This window comes from Pseudophryne corroboree, chromosome 11 (genome assembly GCF_028390025.1).
Source record: "Pseudophryne corroboree isolate aPseCor3 chromosome 11, aPseCor3.hap2, whole genome shotgun sequence".
Lineage (NCBI taxonomy): Eukaryota > Metazoa > Chordata > Amphibia > Anura > Myobatrachidae > Pseudophryne > Pseudophryne corroboree.
Window position 1 is genome coordinate 133,356,223 of NC_086454.1, and position 15,546 is coordinate 133,371,768.

The following is a 15,546-nucleotide window of genomic DNA, read 5'->3' on the forward strand; positions in this document are numbered from 1 at the left end:
TGCACATGTTATATCTGCCTCCCCTGCAGTGCACATGGTTTTGCCCAGTTGCTATCAAAAATCCTGCTGCGATCAACTTGGAATTACCCCCTCAGTTAGTTAAGTCCCATTATAATTTTTTTCTCATTACTGTCCAGTGTAATGCAAAGCATCTTGTTTTTCCACAGACAGCTCAGTAAGTCTCCTCACATAGCCACATCTAGGGGAGATGAGGAAACTGTGAATTTCATCCTCAGTAGGTGGAAAGACAAAGATTCAGGTCTTGATGATGCGAAGGAGGAACGATACAATGTGTACCTATCATTCCCTAATCCAAACAGTCCCAACAACTTCACAGTTGGTAAGTGATAGTCAGACATCTGGGAACAAGTTGTCAGTGACACTAAATAGCCCGGAAATACTGTTCTAGCTGCGTACAAGCAGGTACTAGATGGAATAACGGAAATGGACGTGTTTGTGACTCCAATTTGGAGGTGACTTAATCTAATGATTTCAATCAGTAGTGGATTTTCCACTAGGCACGGGAGGCACATGCCTAGGGGCAGCACTTGCTAGGGGGGCAGCAGACCTGGCTGATAAGGGCCAGATCAACTTTTCTTCTCTCTCTCTCTCTATATATATATATAATTTAGCAAATGATGGGTATAAGACAATGGGCAGCAAATTGTGGTCCATGTGTTGGTAGTAGGATGAGGTTGGGGCTGCTTTGGTGGTTTTTAGGCATCCGGACTGGCACCCGATATGAAGGGGGCCATCACATGATGAAGGGGAGGGGGAAGCGGAGCCCAATAATGTGCCTAGGGTCGGTCTGACCCCTAAATTCGGCCCTGATTCCAATGGAGTACCATTTGCAGAACCTAGTCTTACTTTATGCAACTGATCAACTGTATAGATATGAGTGTGCGTCTAAGGATATCTGTTCTAGGAAAGCATGTGAAAGATATAATTCCCTGGCACTATCAGTATGTTCGGACATTCTCTAATTACCACTTCTGTATGGAAACTGTAACCCTCAGTTTGTGGACAATTGCACAGTCCTACTTCTTGTCTTCTGGATACTGTAATGAAGCCCTTAATAACAGCAATCACTTGAGACTGTGCATACTGTACACAGTGGCTGATTTTTCCAAGGGTTACTACCAACGCTAACAGGTCTGTGATAACATCCTCTGGCAGAAATGTCAGCCAGTGAAGGCTTCTGCATGAGTTTTAGAAATAGGGATTCCACTGACAGTTATTATACTGCCCTATTCCTCCTTAGATCTGTGAAGCTACAAGTGGTAATGTCCATACTCCATATTAAAATGTGCATACATGCTTAGGGCTATAATTCACTGACTGCCACACCTGAGATTCACAGTTCCTGTAGCTTTATTTTAGTGACTATAAGAAACTACTTTCTGCATGGTAACAGTGTGTGTTCTGTATTTAGTCATAATGTATCACTGGTCAGTAATATGTAGCATTATTCTCTCATCAATGCCCTCTGTCACCTCTTTTTCCTAATTAGTAACATCCAGCGGTGACATAAGACTGACATCACAGCTCACTGAAGAAGGTCTACACAGTGACCAGAATGACGCAGAAGTAGTTAAGCCATACGCTGCTTATGCTCCCAGTGGGAATCCCAAGGTATGTAATATAGGACATTATATCTATGCAGTCTTACTGTGAACATGATTATAATACATGTTCACTGCACTCAGAGGTGTAGCTAGGCGCCATGGGTATGTTTTGGCGGCCCCCTCCCCTGTACTGAATTGAAGGCCCAACCAACATATGGTGGCATGTTACATTTGAAATGAAACAATATTTAAAAATCCTAAATTGGTGACAGGGCCGGTTTAGACCTTGTGGAGTGCAGGGCGAGTTTCCTTTGGATGCCCCCCCCATGTTTAAAATAGGGTCAGTGCATGCTGAAGGCTTGCAACATCAATATAGGGCGGGGCATGGCAGTATTGATGGCGTAATGGTTAGCCTTGCTTCCTCACAACACTGAGGTCATGGGTTAGATTCCCACCATGGCCTTAACTGTGTGGAGTTTGTATGTTCTCCCAATGCTTGAGTGATTTTCCCCCGGGTACTCCAGTTTCCTCCCACAATACAAAAATATACTGGTAGGTTAATTGCCTCACAAATTAACCCTCTTATGTGTGTGTGCTCTCATGGGGCAGGGACTGATGTGAATGGCGAAACATTCTCTGTAAACCGATGCAGAATATGTGAGTGCTATATAAATAACTGCTAATAATAAAAAAAAAATGGCTTCATTGGGAAGGTGTGTGGCCACAGAATATTACCAATTCCCATTACACCGCACAGTAGTGTCCTATATTCACATTACACCACATAGAAGTACCCCTTATACACGTTATGCCACAGAGTAGAGCCCCTTATACCTCTTACACTATGGTTGAGCCCCTTATACACATTGGTCCATGGTAGAGCCACTATGGAAGTAGCTGTATTTAACTATTCACTTGTTTCATTCAAATAAATGCAAAACACTATATACTCTATGCCCCGACTGACCTGACATCACAACCAACCAATTCATACATGAAAATAAATGTGACCCCCACACACACACAGACCTGATAACTGCCCTGATCTGTGAATGAAAATAATGCCCCAAAACTGACCTCCCAGATCTGATAATCTTGCAATGCCTCAATGAAAATAATGCACCAAAATTGCCACCCCTCAATTTGATTATCCCCCAATGCCTTAATGAAAATAATACCCTAGAACTGCCATCCCAGACCTGATAATCCCCCTATGCCTAAATGAACAAAATGTCCCAGAATTACCTGAGGGACAGAGAAAGAGCTGCACTGCAGCAGCCTGAGGGGCAGAGATAGCTGTGCCGCAGCAGCCTGAGGGGCAGAAAGAGCTGTGCCACGGCAGCCTGAGGGGCAGAGAGAGCTGTGCCGCAGAAGCCTGAGGGGTAGAGAGAGCTGTGCCGCAGCAGCCTGAGGGGCAGAGAGAGATATGTACCCCAGCAACCTGAAGGACAGAGAGAGCTGCTTCACAGCAGCCTGAGGGGCAGAGAGAGATGTGCCGCAGCAGCCTGAGGGCTAGAGAGAGCTGTGCCGCAGCAGCCTGAGGGGCAGAGAGAGATCTGTACCCCAGCAACCTGAAGGATAGAGAATGCTGCGTCACAGCAGCCTGAGGGGCAGAGAGAGATCTGTACCCCAGCAACCTGAAGGATAGAGAATGCTGCGTCACAGCAGCCTGAGGGGCAGAGAGAGATGTGCCGCAGCAGCCTGAGGGCTAGAGAGAGCTGTGCCGCAGCAGCCTGTGGGGCAGAGAGAGATCTGTACCCCAGCAACCTGAAGGATAGAGAATGCTGCGTCACAGCAGCCTGAGGGGCAGAGAGAGATCTGTACCCCAGCAACCTGAAGGATAGAGAATGCTGCGTCACAGCAGCCTGAGGGGCAGAGAGAGATGTGCCGCAGCAGCCTGAGGGCTAGAGAGAGCTGTGCCGCAGCAGCCTGAGAGGCGGAGAGAGGTGCTGCAGCAGTCTGAGGGGCAGAGAGAAGTGTTGCAGCAGCCAGGGCAGAAAGAGGTTCTGCAGACATGGGTGCTGCAGCTGGGGCAAAGAGAGATTCTGCAGCATCAATGTAGAGAGAAGTGCTGCAGCAGCCGGGGCAGAAAAAGTTGTATATAGTGAAATAATGTTTTAATTTAAACACCTATATACACAACACACAATAGGATCAGATTTGACACAATCCTTAGGCAGCGTATGAAGCGAGTAATTACCAGAATCAGTGGGAACTGTAATCAAACAGTCCCTATCAGCATATGTGTCCCAATATGGGTGCTCCGGATCAGCCCACACTTCAACACAGGTCGTAACTGCTGGATCCAGGTCATAGAACTCCACTCACTGACGCCTCCACAGGAACACCAACGCGCTTCTACCCCTTGCTGGGGTCTTTCTCAAGGTTCAGGTCAGAATGCTAATCCTTCCATAAAAACCCAAATTTAAATGACGATCCACCAATCAGAAACACTACACACCTGCCTGCACTCTGTACAGACATGGGACTTATACAGAGATGTACGCAAACCAATGGTTTACATACATATCTGATGTTAGCTGAACTGCGCATTTGCTGAACGGGTCCTGCGTCAGACGCTGTGCCCCTGTATCTTTGGCAGTGGGGAGGTGATGGCGAGGGAAAGCCTTTCCCAGAATGGAAGTATTTGTGACCTCCTTTTCATGGGAGTGCTGAGGCCAAAGTCTGCGTCTTCCCACAGAATTTCCCAGCCATCGTTAGTAACCTCCCACTGTATTAACATATTTTAGCACAGCAGCAGCTGTGATTACTGCATCCATATTTTGCTATAAGAAGACTCTATACTGGGCTCACTCTTAACTATAGTAGGAAAAAGAATCCAGAACGGTTTCAGTGTTGATCAGTCTAAAATCTACTATTTATTAGATATGCATTAAAATAAAGGGAACAACACAAACACACATACACATAAAAAAAGGGAAAACTATGTTCCTGGACGGCGAATAAATGCCATACAGGTTTCAATAATTTATAGATTAAACCTATGCAGGTACTTTATAAATAATGCGTGGATTTTATGGACCAAAATATTATTCGTACTGTAATGAGTCCTGATTGTTAGATTAATTGCATGCGCTTAGTGAGGACACTCCTATATTATGTAATAATCACTAGAACGCCCATTGGGCTTGTTCAATATACACTGCAGATAAAGAAGTCCCTGAAAATGCTATTTTACAAATAAGATAGGGAAATATTACCAGTATCAGACACATGTGATGATTATTGTTATGGTTCTATCTAGAACAACATTCAGCTTAGAAACAAAGTGTCAAATCCCCTATAAGTAATACAGAGACAAAATTGTCTCACTCCTTGAATGCAGAGGCGTAACTAGGGTTTTTGGAGCCCAGGGCAAAATGTAAAATGGCACCGCCCCCCCAAGGAAAAAAAAACCAAAGCAAAAGAAGCATGTGCGTGCGCGGCGAAAAAATGGGTGTGGCCACACACCAGAAGGGGTGTGGCCACGCTCCAGAAGGGGTGTGGCCACTGAAAATGGCCCACAGTGCCAGTTACATTGCCCCCCCAGTGCCAGATACAATGCCCCACAGTGCCGGGTACATGCCCCACAGTGCCAGTTACATTGCCCCACAGTGCCGGATACATGCCCCACAGTGCCAATTGCATTGCCCCCCAGTGCCAGATACAATGCCCCACAGTGCCAGATACATGCCCCACAGTGCCAGATACAATGCCCCACAGTGCCAGTTACATTGCCTCACAGTGCCAATTACATTGTCCCACAGTGCCAGATACAATGCCCCACAGTGCCGGATACATGCCCCACAATGCCAGTTACATTGCCCCACAGTGCCAGTTACAATGCCCCACAGTGCCAGTTACATTGTCCCACAGTGCCAGATACAATGCCCCACCGTGCCAGTTACATACCTCACTGTGCCAGATACATGCCCCACACTGTGCCTGATACATGCCCCACTGTGCCAGTTACATGCCCCACTGTGCTCTCCCCCCCCCCCCCCCGGTCACTTACCGAGTCACCGGCGTGTTCTATGTGAGGGGAGGAGGGCGCCTCTCCTTCCCCTCACCGCTCCAGGACAGGTCTCCGGCGGCTGTGTGGCGCCGGTTCGCTAGCCAATCAGGGCTCGCGGACCGGCAGCCAATCAGTGCTGCTATGGCTTTCAGCGGCGGTGAGGGGAGGGAGAGACGGTGCGCTCTCCTCCCCTCACATTTCGGCTTTCGGTGTGACAGGGGCGAGTGGGGCATGATGCCCTGGCCGCCGGCGGCGCCCCCCTCTCCTGGGCCTGCAAAGGCGCCCAGGGCACGTGCCCCACTCGCCCTACCCTAGATACGCCTCTGCTTGAATGCCAGAGAATAATTCCCTTTAGTGGCAGAATCGCTGTTCCTGTATCAGACAGCAATGTATCAAGTATACCTTCAAGTTGTAAGGTACAGCAAAACAGTATAAAGTACAAAATCTTTAACTGACACTGTACCTCTTAAGGCACTTATCCTGTGCAATCGCTGCTCCTAATTCAACAGTAAGATACAGCAGAACAGAATGAAACACAAAATCTTTAACTGACACTGAAACTATTTGGGCTCTTATCCAGTGCAATCTCAAATAGTAATTGGAATGATAGAGCATAAAAGGGCACAGAAATCATTTGCAAATCTGGTGGTTGTGCAGAAAACTAATACCACTGTATCACATATATTAATCAAATCAAAAAGTTCTCATAGCATTGCTTATAGTCCAAATAATATCATGTGAGCATCCAGCAAATAATATTACCAGCAATATAAGCTTAACGACCTTGATGCAAATGGTATCAAAGAGAGACTGAGAAGAGAATAGTCCAGCAAATCTTGTCCCTGCTGATATCTGCTTTCTCACCCTCTTGATCACCTGGCAAATCTGGTTAAATCAGCGGAAGGTGGATGAGAGTATAGCCAGACCTCTGCTGGTATGAAGGAAAGTAAAAGGCCCTTCTGCTGTTTCTGTTAGAGCGTAGCTGATACCCTGATATCAGCTGACATTGCAGAGTGACACGCCGCAATTCAGAAATGAGAGAGGGCTGAAAGAGAAGAGAGTGCTACCTCCGTCTGGGTGTAATAGCTGGTGGAGTGTGCATTTTCATTCAAGCATGCTGGTCCTGTTTAAGGTAATGCTGCCAGCATTAGAGATGTGAACAAGCCCTTGGGTGAAACCGGTTATCTGACCACTGAATATGTGTTAATGCCGCTGGTCAGTTTGGATAAACAGGACCAGCATGCTTGAATTTCCTATTATAGTTAAGAGTGACCCCAGTATAGCGTCTTCTTTTTCCCTCACACCAAAATACATTTTTTTCTGACTCTGGGGAGCACCAATCCCTGTATTATTGAATTTGCTGACGTAACAGCAGCCATCAAATGAAATGAATTTGGTTATTCATTTGTATTTATATCTCCTTATGCAATTTTAAGCATTTCTACTCACCCTAGAGGGTTAATAGGGCTAAGAGTGATCCAATAGGACACTACATTTAACTTGGCCTATGAGCATGCCCATAAGATAATTATATAACATTGTATGCCTCATTGAAAACTACACCACCTACATTAACTACTGGACATGATCATAATACAAATCTACTACAATCTATAAACATAGAATACAACAGTGCCCAATATAACCGAACTATACAACATAATTATTACATTCTTACTTTATATCAGCTGCATAGTGACTGTTTGCCACTTTCCTCATCTGCAGGTTACCTATCCTTGTTTCTTTGCTAATTAGGCACAGTCTAGTAAGAAGTGACCTGAGCCTTTTTTTTTACTATTTATAAACCCATGCTGCCTTCCCCTGACCTTTGGTCCAGGGACGGACTGGGGCTGTTGCCATGGCACATCATTATGGAAGGGGACGTGGCCTCGACTCAAGGGGGCATGCCATGACCCGCAGGTGCCTGGCCACATGGCACGCCAACTGTTTCTCATATACCAGGTGGCCGAGCACAGCGCCAGGAGGCGGAGCTGCTCGGCCAGCCCTGGGGGCAGATGTATTAATCCTGGAGAAGTGATAAAGCAGTGATAAGTGGAAGGTGATAATGCACCAGCCAATCTTTACGGATTTGAAAAATAACAGTTAGGAGCTGATTGGCTGGAGCTTTAGCACCTTCCACTTATCACTTCTTTATCACTGCTTTATCACTTCTTCAGGCTTAATACATCTGTCCCCTGGTCTTTATGCATGGCTGGATCGGCCCATCAGGCCTTCGACCCTTCTGGCAATTGCCAAAAGTGCCAAATGAGCAGTCCAGCCCTGCTATGGTCACTTTTGATGATTGCCATCACCCAGTGTTTTTAGCCACAATCTCAGATGCTGCTTAGCGAGACTAGCCTGGGGCCCATGAACTGTGAGTTTCCCATTGTGAATTCTATCATTCCCATGCTACTGGGGTCCCCGGTGAATAACAGGGTTCCCATTGTAAACCATGCCACAGATTAACCTGTGAAAGTTGTTAGCAGCACAGCAGGTGCACAACTGGTTTAATCATTAGAATGATCTTAGCACAATTCTATTACACTCTTTTCTGACATAGGACACTAAGCCCTACATGACATGACCACTGGACATGACTATGCTGCAATTCTATTACAATATATGAAACATACTACATTACACACCCAACATGACATAGCCATTGTACATGAGCGTTATACAATTCTGTTACACTCTACACAGATACAGAACACTACATCTAAAATAACATGACACTGGACACATTTGTAATACAATTCTATTACACTCTGTGTAGACATAGGATGCTACAGCCAATGTGACATGAACACAGGAAAAGATTATAAACAATTCTATTACACTCTGTGCAGACATAGGGGGTAATTCAGACCCGATCGCTGCTGTGCGTTTTCGCACAGCAGGCGATCAGATTTGAACTGCGCATGCACCGCAATGCACAGGTGCGACTGACCGCAGCACCGGGCATCGGTGCCTAGCGGCGGGATGGTGCAGAAAAAAGCGATCGCACAGGCGATCGAAAGGTGATTGACAGGAAGTGACCGTTTGTTGGTGGCAACTGGCCGTTTTACAGGAGTGTCCGGAAAAACGCAGGAGGGACCAGGCGCTTTCAGGGAGGGTGTCTGACGTCAGCTCCAGCACCGATCAGCAGCAATTGCAGCAGCAGCGTAAGTCCTGGGCTGAGCAGAGGCTGTACAAACTGATGTTTGTGCAGCTCTGCTACAAAAGCGATCGCACTCCTGCACAGCACTTTACACCTCCCCCTATACGCGGCGACTATCTGATCGCAGGGCTGCAAAAAAGGCACCCTAGCAATCAGGTCTGAATTACCCACATGGGACCCTACAGCAAACATGACATGAACACTAGAGAAGATAATAATACAATTCTGTTACACTCCTTCCCTTAAAACTGTTATGTCCCAATGGTTAGAACATTTCCCCTCCCTATCTATAAAAGACCTTTTATGAATGTTATTGTTCTTCATTACCACGTTCCCTGCAGCCAAATATACTGAAATGTATCTCAATATATTTTATCTCAATATATTTCACCATTTGTGTATTTCTCCTCACAGGAGTTTCCTAATGGGTATTGTTGATGACTCTACTTGTCCTAAATGTCAACAACCCTCGGCCGATCTTTATCATTATTTCTGTGCTTTCCCTATTGTTAAGCAATTCTGCCTGGTGATCTGGTGTTTTGCTACTACTCACTTACTAGATTATGCCCCCTTCACTCCAGAATTACCAATTTTTTACCTTTTACCTTCAGGTACTTGGGTTCCTAGAGATGTTGAGAAATTGCTGCTGACAATCTCTTCAGGCTGCTCACAAAACCATTCTAGAAAGCGTTCTCTACCAACCCTACAAATGTTTAAGGAGAAACTTTTTTTTATTTTCCACAAGTATTTGTTGGAAACATCTCTCGATATAGAGATCAGTACCGAGCAACTTTTTTGCCACATGGGAGAGTTTCCTACTACCCCTGAAGAGGCTGTTTTTTGTTGTTTTTGCAGTACTCTGTGGTGAGACACGTACCCTTCTCCTGGATCCTCCAATTTCTTTTTAAGAGACTAGGTAGTAAATGTAATAGGGTGCGAGAAGCCGGAGGTCCGGGATTTTGTCCGAGAATGTCCGTATTTTTAAGTGTCAGTCATTTACAAGGCAAATCCAGATAGTTTTTTCCTTGTAAATGATAGCCGCTTTAAAAATATGGCCATTATTGGATGAAATCCAAGACTTCTGGCCTCTTGCACCCTATTACATTTATCATTAGGGCTGTTTGGCTTGATTCCAGATTCTCTCCATCTAATGTATCTTTATATACATTGAATTTGTCGTTGTTTTGCTGTTAATTTTTACTTTGCTGTTGTTATGGACTCTGGTGTATTTCTTCCTATATTGTCTTGTTCCTACATGAATGCATCTATTGTATTTTTTTGATGCTTCAATAAAGTCAATATTGTTTAAAAAAAATTCTATTACACTGTGCTCACATTCTGGAGTTTGGTAAATCCAACAGTCTAGCATATAATCTAAAGGGGAAAGCTTTGCAGTCGGAAATGGAGGGAACGAAAGCCAGTCCTGCTCTGTTTTCTGGGGATCCTTAATATTTGCATTTACCTTCATAGAACGGTTGTTTTTGAGAGCTATCCCACAAATATGCATTATTAAGCATGCTCCTAATCTGTTAATTGTAAATACAGTAGCTAAAATGTCTGCCTTGTGCCTTAGAAAATGCCATGACACAATCCATAAACCTCCAGTCATGTCCATTCCTGTCATTCTGGAAAAGCTGCATGTTGCTCCTGGCTGTATGTTGCTCCTGGCTGTATGTTCCCCTTTCCAGGAGAAGCTCAGATGTGAGATGCAGCTGACTATTTTTGGGCAGGGTCCGGGGCCTCACTTCATAAGGCCCCACTCCTGTCATGCCAAGATGCAGCAAATTACGTGTCCATGGAGAAGGAGTGTGGCTAAAATGGTGCAATTTACATCCTTTTAGCCCTGCCTTCTCCATACATACCTACAATTCCTTCATTAGGAAGTGGGCGGGATGCGTGATACCCAGGGGCGGATTGGGAAACAAAAGTGGCCCTGGAAAATTTTCTAAAAGTGGCCTCATGTGGGTGGCACCAAATCAACTGTAGGCGGAGCCAATACCAAAGTAGGTGGGATTAATACTTCAAAATGTAATGTACATGGAGTTACACCAATAAAAGGAAGAACATATTATATTAGCCGGATGTAACACATTAAAAAGTTTAGAAAGTATTGTGCTGTAGCAGAAGTAGTTAAGAAATTAAAACTGGGGTGACATTTAATCCTCTGCACACTAACTAAGCCTGATATCACTATTAGCCCCACAAAGATCCTTCCTATACCAAACTAATTTAGTCCCGCAGGACTACATCCTACCCTACAGTACAATAATACAGTATATTAAATGAGAATGAACAGGGCACAGACAGGTGTCAGGGATGGGTGTGGTTCATCAAATCGACAGTATCTAGGTCGACAATGTTTAGGTCGACCACTATAGGTCGACAGTCACTAGGTCGACATGGATGGAAGGTCGACAGGGTTTCTAGGTCGACATGTGCTAGGTCGACAGGTCTAAAGGTCGACATGAGTTTTTTTTTTTTTTGGTGTCGTTTTCTTCGTAGAGTGACCGGGATCCCAAATTAGTGCACCGCGTCCCCTCGCATGGCTCGCTGCGCTCGCCATGCTTTGGGCATGGTGCCTTCGATCCGCTACCGCTTCGCTCGGCACACTTTACCGTTCCAATCGTAGTCCACGTGGATCGTTAAGTATGAAAAAATTCAAAAAAAGAATTTTTTTTTGAAAAACTCATGTCGACCTTTAGACCTGTCGACCTAGCACATGTCGACCTAGAAACCCTGTCGACCTTCCATCCATGTCGACCTAGTGACTGTCGACCTATAGTGGTCGACCTAAACATTGTCGACCTAGATACTGTCGATCTTCAGACCGGATCCCGTCAGGGATACAGTGGGACAATCTCAGAGGGTCCCTCATCTACGTGAATGTGTGTGAGCGGCTATATGCTTCTGCCAACATGGCCTTATTCTAGACAGATAGATTGTGTGTGTGTATACAGTGTATTATTTATATATATATATATATATATATACACATACATACATACACACATATATATTAGTATAATAATTTAACTGAATTTGCAACGCTAAAGACACATGTACTGTAGTAATGTATGGGATACTAGATTTTTTACATGTACATTTTACTAGTACATTATTTGAGTGTATAAATGTGTATAAATGTGTGTGTGTGTGTGTGTGTGTGTACATACACACACTGCATCTGTAATCGCCTACCATATGCAGACATGAGAAATATAATAAGATTTTAAACCTACCGGTAAATATTTTTCTCCTAGTCCGTAGAGGATGCTGGGGATTATACCAAAGCTCCAAAACGGGCGGGAGAGTGCAGATGACTTTGCAAGTTTGCAGCACCGATTGAGCAAACATGAGGTCCTCATCAGCCAGGGTATCAAACTTGTAGAACCTTGCAAAGGTGTTTGAACCCGACCAAGTCGCCGCTCGGCAAAGCTGTAATGCCTAGACACCTCGGGCAGCCGCCCAAGAAGAGCCCACCTTCCTAGTGGAATAAGCCTTTACTGAAGTTGGTAACGGCAAGCCAGCTGTAGAATGAGCCTGCTGAATCATGTTACAGATCCAGCGAGCAATAGTCTGCTTAGAAGCAGGAGCGCCAACGTTGTTGGCTGCATACAGGATAAACAGTGCCTCTGTTTTCCTAACCCGAGCCGTTCTGGCTACATAAATTTTCAATGCCCTGACCACATCCAGAGACTCGGAATCCTCCAAGTCCCCCGTAGCCACCGGCACCACAATAGGTTGGTTCATATGAAAAGAGGAAACCACCTTAGGCAAAAAGTGAGGACGAGTCCGCAACGCCGCTCTATCCACATGGAAAATCAGATAGGGGCTTTTGTGAGACAAAGCCGCCAACTCAGACACTCGCCTTGCCGATGCCAAGGCCAACAACATGACCACTTTCCAAGTGAGATACTTTAGGTCCACCGTTTGAAGAGGCTCAAACCAGTGAGACTTAAGGAACCGTAACACCACGTTAAGGTGCCATGGTGCCACAGGAGGCACAAAAGGAGGCTGGATATGCAGCACTCCCTTCACAAAAGTCTGGACTTCTGGGAGAGAAGCCAATTCCTTCTGAAAGAAAATGGATAGGGACGAAATCTGAACCTTACTGGAGCCTAACTTTAGGCCCAAATTCACTCCAGTCTGTAGGAAGTGAAGGAAACGGCCCAGATGGAATTCTTCCGGAGGAGCATTCCTGGACTCACACCAAGACACATACTTCCTCCATATACGGTGATAATGTTTTGCTGTCACGTCCTTCCTAGCCTTTATCAGAGTAGGAATGACCTCATCCGGAATGCCCTTTTCCGCTAGGATCCGGCGTTCAACCGCCATGCCGTCAAACGCAGCCGCGGTAAGTACAGGAACAGACAGGGCCCCTGTTGCAACAGGGGGAGGATTCCCACCGTATCCTGTCCGTAGCCGGGAAAGGATACGCCATAAGCATCCTTTTGGGAATCTGCAGTTTCTTGTCTGGAGTATCCCAAGCTCTTTCAAACAACTCATTTAGCTCATGTGAAGGGGGAAAATTAACCTCAGGCTTCTTTTCTTTAAACATGTGGACCTTCGTGTCAGGTACTGAGGGGTCATCTGTGATATGCAATACATCTTTTATTGCAATAATCATATAATGAATACTTTTAGCCAATTTTGGCTGCAACTTCGCATCATCATAGTCGACACTGGAGTCAGAATCCGTGTCGGTATCCGTGTCTACTACTTGGGATAGTGGGCGCTTTTGAGACCCAGAAGGTCCCTGCGACATAGTGAAAGGCAGGGCTTGACTCCCTGTACATTCCCTGGACTCTGCTTTGTCCAATCTTTTGTGTAATAAATTCACATTTGCATTTAAAACATTCCACATATCCAACCAGTCAGGTGTCGGCGTTGTCGACTGAGACACCACACTCATTTGCTCTACCTCCTCCCTAGAAGAGCCTTGCGCTTCAGACATGCTGACACACACGTACCGACACCCCACACACTCAGGGAATCTCTAATCTGGAGACCGTTCCCCCACAAGGCCCTTTGGAGAGACAGAGAGAGAGTATGCCAGCACACACCCAGCGCCAATGACTATGGAAAAAAAATTCCCAGATATAGCGCTATATATATATATATATATATATATATATCGATTGCGCCAAATTATGTGCCCCCCCCCCTTCTTTAAAACCCTCTGTCACCGTTCAGCAGGGGAGAGTCCAGCTTCTCAGCGTGTGCTGTGGAGAAAATGGCGCTGGTTATTGCTGAGGGATCAAGCTCCGCCCCCTCAGCGGCGGGCTTCGTTCCCGCTCGAATCCATTCAAAAACTGGCGGGGGATACCCATATACCGTCCTCAGAGCCAATATATCTATTTTTGCCAGTCCTAGAGGTGTAAATTGCTGCCCAGGGCGCCCCCCCTGCGCCCTGCACCCATCAGTGCCTGCCGTTTGTGTTCTGTGTTACCTCAGTGAAGATCTGAAGTCTTCTGCCGCCTCTGAAGTCTTCTATCTTTTTATACTCACCCGGCTTCTATTTTCCGGCTCTGTGAGGAGGACGGCGGCGCGGCTCCGGGACGAACAGCGAGGAGAGACCTGCTTTCCGACTCCATCTGGAGCTAATGGTGTCCAGTAGCCTAAGAAGCAGAGCCTAGCATTTAAGTAGGTCTGCTTCTCTCTCCTCAGTCCATCGATGCAGGGAGCCTGTTGCCAGCAGGTTCCCTGAAAATAAAAAAACTAACAAAATTCTTTTCTTTCAGGAAACTCAGGAGAGCTCCCTGTAGTGCACCCAGTCTCCTCTGGGCACAGTATCAAACTGAGGTCTGGAGGAGGGGCATAGAGGGAGGAGCCAGTGCACACCCATATCTAAAGTTCTTCTTAGTGCCCATGTCTCCTGCGAAGCCCGTCTATTCCCCATGGTCCTTACGGAGTCCCCAGCATCCTCTAGGACGTAAGAGAAATTTTATATATATATATATATATAAAAAAAAACCCTGGTATTCATCTCTGTGCTGTGTAACTGTGAAATGCTTCGGTGCCCTCCTAACGTATTATAATCCATATGCGGTGGATCAACTGAGGCGACACTCACGAGTCTTGTTGCGTGTGATTACTTTATTGACTTAATCCGACATGTTTTGGGCAGCAGCCCGTCATCAGGGATCAACATGTGCATTGACAAAACAAACATTTATACTCGCATGATACCTCCCCCAGCTTTGATTATACTCACCTGTCCCCCGCCGCCGATGCATCCCACCGTGTCCATCTGGATGAATCGGTGCGGTGGTCTATGATGTCATCCAGCTGCACAGGGATAGGCTAGCAAATCAGCTGGGTATGATCTGATGCAGGGGAGCCCCCAGGGTCTATGAGTCTATGACTGATATGTGCAAGGAAGAGATGAAATCACAGCAATACAGTATCGGCTCTGTGTGTGTGTGTGTGTGTGTGTGTGTGTGTGTGTGTGTGTGTGTGTGTGTGTGTGTGTGTAATATATATATATATATATATATATATATAGTGGTCGAAGTGCAAATTTTGAAGTGTGGGGGTACGGAAAAGTGAAGGTCGAAAGCATGCGCATCATGTCCATAAGTGTAGTATACCACACCATATACCCCTTATACACATTATGCACCATAATAGTAGGACCCCTTATACTATCTAGTACTGGTGCCCTTTTCACATTATACCACACAGTATGTGCTGAAATTCACATAGCACACGGTATGAGCCAAAATTCACATTATAGCACACGGTATGAGCCGCAATTCCCATTACAGCACACAGAATGAGCCGAAATTCACATTATAGCACAC

At 45.7% G+C, this 15,546-nt stretch overlaps 1 protein-coding gene across 1 annotated transcript in view; it reads left to right on the forward strand.

Annotated features, from left to right (window-relative positions):
* Positions 1 to 15,546, forward strand: part of NAALADL1 (N-acetylated alpha-linked acidic dipeptidase like 1) — a 139,487-nt gene that overhangs the window by 15,946 nt on the left and 107,995 nt on the right. Inside the window, exons 2-3 of the mRNA XM_063946132.1 lie at positions 168 to 340; positions 1,511 to 1,632. Coding sequence (XP_063802202.1) covers positions 168 to 340; positions 1,511 to 1,632 — 295 coding nt within the window. The remainder of the gene's footprint in view (positions 1 to 167; positions 341 to 1,510; positions 1,633 to 15,546) is intronic.